General features: G+C 43.7%; 1 protein-coding gene across 1 annotated transcript; it reads right to left on the bottom strand.

Annotated features, from left to right (window-relative positions):
- Positions 1–1751: 1751 nt before the first annotated feature.
- On the bottom strand, positions 1752–9733 carry LOC123407131 (ubiquitin carboxyl-terminal hydrolase 42-like). Its single transcript, XM_045100197.1, has 11 exons — positions 8975–9733; positions 7137–7308; positions 6953–7056; positions 6778–6863; positions 6436–6604; positions 6225–6348; positions 5911–6068; positions 4945–5029; positions 4650–4859; positions 4506–4567; positions 1752–3887 (listed from the first exon to the last, which is right to left on the bottom strand). Exons 1-11 carry the CDS (start codon positions 9331–9333, stop codon positions 2126–2128), a joined length of 3291 nt encoding a protein of 1096 aa, XP_044956132.1. The 5' UTR covers positions 9334–9733; the 3' UTR covers positions 1752–2125.
- Between the last annotated feature and the right edge of the window lie 707 nt (positions 9734–10440).

Genomic DNA, 10440 nt, shown 5'->3' with positions numbered 1-10440 from the left:
AAGAGGTGGGATCGTCGGCCTTGTGTCGCTTGGAAGTGTGTGTTGCGCGCGGAGAGATGGCGAGGGGGAGGTTCTTGATTTGTTGGGGCTCTGGACGACGAGGAGAGGCGAAAGTTGTTGGTTGAGGCGGTTACATTGAGCGCCAACTGCCAAGGTGAGGTATTTCAACGTACCTCACACCACCACCGTCCCGGGCTGAAGCCACGAGGTGGGTTTGTCGGGTATTTTCTTCTGGGATCACCATCTTCATCTACATTGGCCATGGAGACAATCTTATCGGAATTGGCAACGACATTGAGCCACTTGGGCTGCACATTCAACCTCCACCAACAATGCAGGATGAGGAAGTGTTTCTTCTTCATACTAAAGAACAATGTGCATGCACACATGGCGAGGGAGCCGACATCCACGAACTACAAGTGTTGGCAATTGGGACTACAATTGAGGCTTCATGAAGGTGTAGTCCCCGTTGAGGTCGACGTCGAACAACACTTGATGGCAGTCAGTGACGGTGTTGAATGCGATGTCCGAACGTTTACAAGCTGAGGCACGACGTTGGAGTTGCCCTAACCAAGGCAAGGTGAGGGAACTTGTTTATTTGGTGTGGCTGGTATATCCATGGTTTTGCTCCTACCATCATGCCGTGCGTCCCCTTCTGATTCACACCATTGTTGAAGACATACTTTGTGTTAATGTAGTGTGAAGCAGAGGAGAATGGCGTTTTGGCTCCCGGGAGCCATGGAGGCCTTTATTTTTGAAAAATTCAAATTCAAATTTTTATGGTTCAAAAAATTCTGAAAAAAAAATGCATGTATGTAAGGATGTAACCGACATGTGTGTAAGATTTCAGGTCAAAATACTTTAAAACATGATCTGTACAAAAAAGACAAATTCATGGTCTGAAATGATGAATAGTAACATGTGTTAAACAGCCTCAGATTTGTCTTTTTTGCACAGCCCTCATTTCAACGTATTTTGTTCTGAAAATTTACACACTTGTGTATTATACCTTCATTTGTCTATGTATTTTTTTTCAGAATTTTTTGAAACATTAAAATACAAATTTTCACTGAATTTGAAGTTTGAATTTAAAGGCCTCCAGTGAGCTCGGGAGCCAAAAGCAATATTCGGAAGCAGAGACACTTTGTGTGTATGTAGTGTAGAGACTCTTTCTCGTTTGCCATTTTGCGGCAGCGCAAGCTTTTGCGTATTCTAGAAAAACAAGTACACTCGACAACAAGCGATGTATCTTACTAGTATATTTATGTGCGTTATTTCTGAGTTACGTGATCGACCAGTTAGGGGAACAATTTGGTGTTTCAATATAAAGGAGTCAAAAGATGCATCGTCCTGACTCTGCTTTTCTATGTTCTTTAAGAGAGAAGAAACAACATAAAACTTTCAACTTCACAGAACTAAATAAACACACTTCCATGTTCTACTGTTGTATATTCAACAGAAGAAATTTGCATTACACAGTTGAATTTCCAAACAAAAGACATGTTCCCAAAATTTACTTCTAATTCAAATAATCCAAAGTGAAGGATCACGAAAACGGTTACGAGTGAGGCAGAATCCTCAAAATCCTATTCCCCAACTAAGGATTCTAGACTCTAATACACTTGCGACTTCTGTTACGTGATGCAGGGAAGTTTTCGTCAAAGATAAAAAAAAACAGCAGACGCTTCATCAACCAGCATAAGTTCACCGCACTGCAAGAACAAAAATTATACGCACCGACAGAAACTAACTGAAGAACATAATCGCATCATCTACAATTGATTGATTGATTGATTCAGCTTCCATGACAAAGCAAGTCAGCAGCCCAAGTTTATTCAAGCTAACAACTTGAGTAGAAAAGAAAAAAGAAGGTAAGCCTACACTCTGCTATGTACCTGGCAATAATGACAACACGGGAGAGAAACATGGCACCAGGCCCAGGGGAGCAGCATCCGAGCCTCTGCAAATTGTGTTGAGGCCCTGAGACACCCAGCCACCCCTCTGACAAGTGGGACAACAAAAAAAGGAGGGGATGCAAAACTACTACTGTATCATCAATTTTTTGCAATGGCAGGTAACCCTAATTCCTTGTCCATGGCTCCTCTTCTGTATCTACCTTCAGCTTTCAATGCTCTTCCATGCTACTCTCATCAAAATATTTCGAGGTGGTTAATCTTCGTCGCAAACCGTCATGGGCAGGAGCGGCGGGTGACTTGACGACGTGGTCAGCATCTTCGGACCCCATGCCATTCTCGGAGACCAATGTGACAGCCATGCCATCCATTTGGCAGCTGCTGCTATGCGTACCGAGAGTTCCATTACTGCCATTTTGTTCTCTGAAGATGACATCTTTGATGTCCAGAACTCCATGACCGTTTTCAACGTGGCGACCAATCACAGTATCATCATCCATTTGGCAGCTGCTGCCATGCATATCAAGGGTTCCATTGCTGCCATTTTCTTCACCATGGATGCCGTTCTTGGTGCCCACAAATGCGTGTCCGTTTTCATCACTGTGTCCACTCACATTGGAAGCTGCTTCCTGTTGGGCCACAATGCCATTTGTGGTGCAATAGGAACTCCGCCTTTCTTGTATCTTGTATGGTAGTGGTGCTGCAGCACCAACATGTTCTTGCTCCTTGGAAGTGTTACTTGTCTGCGGATCACCCACAAAGCTTGCAGCTGCAGACTCCCTGGAACGTTTCGCAAGGAATCCAGGAGACATGCCCATGCCACCTGGGCTGCTTCGAGGTGAAGAATTGGTATTTGATATGCTGTTGCCATTCACAGAGGATGATGATGGTTTGCCATTTCCATTACTAAATGGCAACCCATCATCGCCTTTGACTGCTTTCTCTCCAGAACGAGGCCTTGCAAGGAAACCACGTGGGAAGAATGACATGTCCCCTTTGCTTGTATTATTCTGATTTAGGTTGCTGCTTGATGGTGATCTGTAAGGCCTCGGACTAAATCCCTGAACAGAAGGTACATCTCTTTTTGCTGCATCCAAGGAGTAATTGCCGGATTGTGTATCACCATTGACAAGAACTCCGTTGCTAGGAGTCACAAACATGCCTCCATTGCAATGTACACTTCCATTCGCTGAGGATGGGCGGCCACCATGGGAGTTGGCAATAAGTCCTTGCTCTGGCCTGCTGAGATGTTCATTACGGTGACCATTTATTTTTTGGGAGGAAACTGCCATGCTACCACCATTTTGACACTCTTCGCTAGAGTCGGACTTCTTTCTTGAGGGTTTGTCAAGGAAACCAAGAGAAAAGAGTGGTTTTGGTTTGCCTGACATACAATTCTCAAAGGTTGGGACTGATGATTTGTTGCCTATCACTCCAACTGAATCACTCAAGACAGGTTGTTGCTGCACATTCCGTCTTTCAACTTCTGTTCCAGCTTCCATATCAATATCCATGTAGTCAACTGAATCAATACCTGGAGCAGGTTCCTTGCATTCCTCTTCAGAGGAATTAACTAAAGACGATTCACATGCAGAATTGCCATATTGGTCAGCTCTCATGGTATTATTGCCTTCTAACAGAGAACCTGGGTCTCTAGTATCTTCTTCAAGGACATGTAATGCCGATGAAATTGGCTGATGCATATTTCCATTGGTAATCAATTTATCTCTCTCAATGTTCATATGCAAATCTAGGTCTGATACCTGTTCAACGGTATCCATTCTATGCACAGAGTCATTGCTGGATTCAGAACCCTCTCGTAGATCTTCTGAAGGCTTTGAAAATGATTCACATTTTAATGGCACATCCTCAGGTATCAAATGATTTTGTCCATTTAAAGGAGGGACTTTGCACTGTTTCTCGTGTTTTATTGGTTCTTTGACTGCAAGAAGTGGTACAGGACGAGGTGTTCGCCTGCAGAGTCATAAAGGTTAGAAAGCTTGTAAGACCACATGTCCAGAGCATTTTAGCATAATCTCAGGCAGGTAATACTAGTTATATTCATGAGAAAAAAGGGCTTAAATGGAGAAACAATACCACAAAAAAATGCAAACAAAATAAAAATAAGGAACTAAGACAAGTTGAGAACAGTTTAGTGTGTTAAGATAACTATGAAAAATTATGAAATAATACTAGTACTAGTTAGAACAGTCACAGACAAGTGAAAAATAATGAAATGAAAGCATGGTAAAGTAAGAAAATTTGGTGGTCAGGAAAGTTCCATCTGGCAGCTGTTATCCCAAAATGGTGAAACCAATACAACAACAGAACAATATGAAGGCAAGCACTGTATGAAAATTATTTCTTTTGCATAAAGCCAATACGAATTCAAACATCTGCTAATATAAAATATATTGTTGGAAATGAACAATGGACACATAATTCTAGAGTATAAAATATGCAAAGATCAGCAAGAAAGTAGAACATCAAGTAGCAACAGAAAAAAAACTTGGATTCAGGTAAGATATATATGTGGCTTTTCCCGTTTTAGTGGACTTTGCTACCCTAGACGAGGACACACATGATAATTACCTGCTATATAGAAGCATATAAGCACCTTGAGCATGTACTTCCTCCTCGTCAACAGCCATCACCTACAAATGGAGGCAAGAAAATGGATCAACTGGAATTATGACTTGCATATATCTGTATGGTTATAATAGAGTGAACATGTACCTTGCAGTCATCAATTTTAAGCCAACATCCTCGATGGTGTTTTATGTAGCATATATAATGCCCAAAAAACGAAGCATTCAGCATATCCAGATGAACAACAACAGCATATAGATCATACTGGTCAGTTCCGTCAGTGGTGCTCATGTATGGAGTTAAATCTAACGTCGTAGGGAAGGTAACTTTCTTGTTCAATTTTCCAAATCTGCCACTCTGATAACCAGAGGAAAGTATGTTAGGTGCCACTTCCATAATACAACACAGCATTGGTATAATTCTAACAAGCTGATGTCCTAACCTGGAATCTTTTGAGGGTAATAGTGAGTATATTTGGAGCTTGATGAACTGTAAGATGTTTCCGTGCTTTGACATAGTCGTTACATCTGCAGAAAAACAGCCAATATCTCAGAAAAAGATGTCATTTAATTCAGAATTTCAATATGTTTGATACTTAAATCTGAAGTCTACAATGTCTGAAAAAAGATAAATCTTAGTAATCCCCCCGGTCCTTTTTACTCCGCATATAAGATTTGTCTGGAGTCAAACTTCAGAAAATTTGACCATATTTATATTAAAAAATATTGACATCTACAATTCTAAAGCTATACAATGTAAATATTAAATTCATGATGCATCTAATGATGTTGATTTCGTATTGTGTATGCTGATACCTTTTTTTCTATAAAGTTGATCAAACTTTACGAAGTTTGACCTTATACAAATCTTATATGTGGAGTAAAAAGGAGCGGTGGGAGTAAAAGAGAGAAGGGTCCGAACAACAAATTATGCATCAAAAGTTGTGTGATTGTACACTTGTGCTTTAAATCAACACTTATTTAAATGTAGTAGATCAAGACTGTTAATGGATGGATGGCTCCAGGTAGTTAACATAATCAAATTACTCCAGCTTTCATAATCAAATAACCCCAGCTTTAAATCAACACTTATTTAAATTCAAAAAGTATATACTAAGAATATAATCACCAACTCACAGAACTTCACATGAAATGACAATCAGGCTAAGTTTAAGAATTCCTGGCTATTTATAGCATTACTAATAGTAAGGTATCATCATGTATTTTAGAGAAGACGTCAACAGACCAATGGGTCATCATTATGTACAAATCCTTAATAATTAATAAGAACAAGCTGGTCCCAGCATATATATGCCCAATGCCCCAAACTAAATCGTATATCAAAATATGAACCTGTAACATTTGTTGCTAGATAGCAGAAGTGTACAGGTGCGGTAAATATGACTTACCCATCACATTTGTACTTATTGTCGCCATCAAGCCACTCTACAGCAGTGAATTGATCTAAGCATTTTTCCAAGGATTCAGCATCACCATGAATTTCAACTGTCAAGTCCATCATATTCTCATAGCGATTTGAGACCATTCCACATGCAGTACACTGAACCTGCACATCCCATTTAAAAGTTAGGCATTTGATGACTTGCAACAGATGCATACTGAAAGACAGATCCCTTAAGAATTTAGAGCTGATTAAAAACAGAGCAATCAGAAAGGCAGACTCATTGTTCTCAATTTAAATTAATGTGGAAACAAAGGGGACCTGAGATTGCAGACGACCGCCAAATATGTGCTGAATAACTGTTGTCTCCTGGGTGCTATGATCTACGACCTTCTCACCACCATATTCATCAAGGCAAGCTGATTGCATCTTATCTATTGCAAACCTATATATAAAACACGCATCACACTGCATTCAAGACAATGCTAGAGAGAGATAGCAAACCCACATACAAGCACATAAAGTAATTCACCTCATAAACTCATGAGCATCTTCCTGTCTACCAAAGCCAAGGTTGCCACCAATATTTCGTAAACGGGATAGAATGTTCATGGGAGCAAATGCGTGTACACTATCAATCGCCTTTTGAATATGAGATTGCAGCTCACATAAGAAACACCAATCTTCATGCCTTATCGTACCTGAAATGTTGAGACGCGTAGAACTGTTAAGACAAAGCTAGATGCTACTACATACTCCCTCCGTCCCGTAATATAAGAGCAATTTTAACACTACACTAGTGTAAAAAGTAAAAACCGCTCTTATATTATGGGACGGAGGGAGTATTACATAACGATCGTAAACCATCACTTACATTGCCTAGTATGGTCCTTTTCTAACAGATAGGCCACAAGTGGCCTCGTGTATGATAGACATTGTAAAACCACATTGGCAAAGCAACTGCACAAAAGGAACAATAAGTATTAGATATTCTAAGCAAGTGTGTTTTAAGCAAAAGGTGGGGCAAAGATGGTATTATTCCAACATACCTGTTGCCACAATTAACAAGCCCACAAGGTAAAAATTCACCATATTTCCAATCGTTGTACTTCCAATTGTACAGCTTCAAAAAATCATCATAAGGATAGATAACCTGTGAATGGAACATGGGTTGAAAATTTGTTTCTTCATTCAGTTGCAAACAATTTCTAGGTCAAGAGTGTAATTACACACCTTGTTTAATTTTCGATGGCCAGGCACTAATGAGATACGGCCATAGACAGATGACTTCTTACTGTTGGCCTCAACCCCACAGGGTAACTTGTCAACAGAATCCAATAATTTCATTTGTTTGCACTTGAATTTGTGATCAGATTGCCAATGCTTTGACTGGCATTCTCCAGAACTGAATAAGGGCATAAAGGTAAAACATATGCTCAGGAGAAATATAGCAGCATGATACAAGATACTAGTGTAAAAACATGTATTATTGACGACTGAAACCTAGTTAGACAACAAAAGAGTACATAGAAACTCCAACAATGTGAGCTGGGACAGCCTTCATTCAAATAATCTGTTGTTCATGAGTCTATCCAACTGATGCTTTATGATAACCACCATCCAAGGTATGTATAACAGCACATTGTTGCAAGATAAAAATGTATACTTTGCTATGGGCCAAAATCACCAAACATGACAATAACCCAAAATACACGCTCAAGATGAACTCCATTACAATCAAAGCAGGCATAAACCTCTTGAAAAGAAAATTTCGTTGTTTGACGTGTGGAAATTATCACCATCTAGATAAGAGAACTTCATAAGAATGCAATATATTACATGATATAATAGATAGCAGTCACTCGCAACAATCCAAAACCGCACAAAGAATGATGAGAACCTAAGTGACATCAATAGTTAACTTTCGATTGTCCTGTGCAAACACTAATCAAATCAACTGATTACTCATGATAAAACGCAGAATACCATCTTTGCTGTCTCGTAGAAGAAAAGGATAAGGAAAAAAAAAAAGAAAAAAACAGGATAGTTCTTCAAGATATACACTTCTGTTAAGGACTATTTTCAACTCTATATGTTGTCTGTTTGTTCACCAAATACTGCTTGGAGCAAACTTCCGATGCTATCTGATTTTGGTTGAAATGAAATCAATATTGGAAAATGACCAACTTCAAATACACAGGCTCTGACTATCAAAGACTTTCCACCGTTTTCACATGCATCTGAGGAAACAAACTAATATTTCTGTCCTGCTGTGAAGGCCCTAGAAGGCTAGGACGTACACAACCAACTCGCACAAGGACCAAGATTTCGATGTTCTCGGTGTCTTGGATCCTCAAGAACCACTAAAATCACTGATCCTAAACACCAAATTACCCAAGCATCCAAGAAACAAGAGCAAAATCACAACTCACAGACATGGATAACATGGGTAAGGCCAGGAATCGTGAAATATCCCTGCATAATTGCACGCACCAAGTGCAGGATGAGACCTCAATAACCTCAGAAAATCATAGGTTTCCATCAACTACCCTATGGTCAACACCATGAACCGCTTAATCATTATTAATCCTAAAAGACAACGTAGACAGCCAAATCGCACAAATAAGATGCAAGGGGCCTGCAAGAAGACACATATCTTCTGATATCCCCTGTAAGCACCAAACTGCGGGATCACCACTGAATAACCTCGCAAGAAGGGAGGTTTCCATCAACTATGCATGTCTTGGATCCTCAAGAACCACTAAAATCACCCATCCTAAACAAGAAATTACCCAAGCATCCAAGAAACAAGAGCAAAAAATCACACTTGACAATCATGGACAGCAGGGGTAGGACACAATTGTTCAAGTATTGACCAAAGCATCCAAGAAACGACAGCAGAATCACAATCCACAATCATGGGCACCGGGGGGTAGGGGCCAAGGACCGTGAAGGATCCCCTCACAATTGCCTGCATCGACCCCTAATTGCATAAAATGTGGGCGACAATGCAAGAATCAAGATCACGCACGCGCACAGCTAGGGAAAGAGGGAGGGGGGAGGGGACGCACCAGTATCGCATGCGCTTGCAGCCGGAGCACTTCTTGGTGCCGGCGGCGCCGCACTGGGCGCAGGGCCCCAGCTCGGGCGGCGCGGCCTGCAGCTGGCCCTCCGGGCGCGGCGAGGAAGGAGGGGGCTGCTGGTCCCCCTGGGGCGGCATCGCGTAGTCGGCGGGGTGGTGGTGGTGGTGGTCCTCGTAGGCGGCGGCGAAGCCCGCGGCGTCGACGACGAAGTAGCGGGACGCGGCGCGGCGGACGGCGGCGGCTGCGGCGGCGAGGAGCACGAAGCCGACGAGCGCGGCCTGGATCACCGCCGGGAAGTCGAGGTCGAGGCCGAGGCCGAGGCCGAGTCCGAGTCCGCCCCCCGGCATCTAATATAGCGCCCGGCCGCCACCCCGAGTGCGAGTGCGAGGCCCCGGTTAGGGTTGCGCGCCCGGCCAGCACCCCCGCCGCCACCGACCATCCGCGCGGGCCCGGCCCGGACTCGCGCTCGAGTCCGACCCGCCCCGCACCGGACCCGACCGGACCGGGCCGGACCGCCCCGCTGCCGGAGCCGGAAGGGGCGGGCAACCGGCTGCTGCCGAGGTGCCGGCGGCGGGCGGTCGCTGGCGGGTGGGGACGGGAGGGGCGGGGGCGGGTCAGTCAACCACGGACGGGCTCGAGGGAATGGCTTTGGGGGGAAGTGAGGCGACTGGCGTGCTGTCGTCTCTGCTGATCTGCTCCTCGGCTCGGCCTATGCGTCGTCCATGGTCTGCAACACGGCCTCTCTCTCGAACCAACGATGGGGGAATGTGAAGTGCCAAGAGGCAAGTACACCTGGCCATGGGCAGCCCGGCCCAAAAATCCCGGCCCGGGCTCAGGATTGTGGAAAACCAGATTTTAGTCATAGTCGGGCTGGGTTCGGGTATGGGTTTTCACTATCGAGCTTTTCTCCGACCGGCTCGGTATAGGCCACAGAGTCTTCTTGGCATAGCTGGATGGGTGAAAATATTTTTTTATTGATGATTCCCAACAAAACCGGTAGTAGGTTTTTTTTTGTTTTCATATTATTGTCTTTTGGGTGATGTTTGTGTCCATCACTACTGAAAATTAGTTTTTTGTCGTCTGCTAGCTGATGGCAAAAGAGTGTCTTTGCCGTCAGCTGCCACAAAGCAGACGACAAAGAACTGGCTGATGGCATAGAGTGTCTTTGCCATCAGTCACATCTTTGCCGTCAGCCGCAGACGGCAAACATATAGATGGGGCCCACCTGACCGCGGGGACGTTAGGTCAAACTGGAGTCCCTTCTTTGTCGTCTGCTAGCGGACGACAAAGAGTCTGGAGGCAGACGGCAAAGAGCTAACTCCGTTAACGGCTCTTTGCCCCCACCCCGCCCCTCTCTCACTCACCCACTGTGTAACGGCTCACCCCGCCCCTCTCTCTCTCCCACTCCTCTCCCCGACGCCCACCGTCGCGTCGCCGCCCCTGTCGCCGCCGGC

This window comes from Hordeum vulgare, chromosome 7H (genome assembly GCF_904849725.1).
Source record: "Hordeum vulgare subsp. vulgare chromosome 7H, MorexV3_pseudomolecules_assembly, whole genome shotgun sequence".
Classification (NCBI taxonomy): domain Eukaryota; kingdom Viridiplantae; phylum Streptophyta; class Magnoliopsida; order Poales; family Poaceae; genus Hordeum; species Hordeum vulgare.
This window is presented reverse-complemented; position numbering and strand designations above follow the sequence as displayed.

What these genes read in the sequence shown, in the direction of transcription:
- LOC123407131 (XM_045100197.1), bottom strand. Translation starts at nt 9,333, where the DNA reads ATGCCGGGGGGCGGACTCGGACTCGGCCTCGGCCTCGGCCTCGACCTC. An exon ending in CTTGTTAATTGTGGCAACAG is followed by an intron (nt 6,864 to 6,952) that starts GTATGTTGGAAT and finishes CCTTTTGTGCAG; the next exon opens with TTGCTTTGCCAATGTGGTTT. An exon ending in TTACCCTCAAAAGATTCCAG is followed by an intron (nt 4,860 to 4,944) that starts GTTAGGACATCA and finishes TCTGGTTATCAG; the next exon opens with AGTGGCAGATTTGGAAAATT.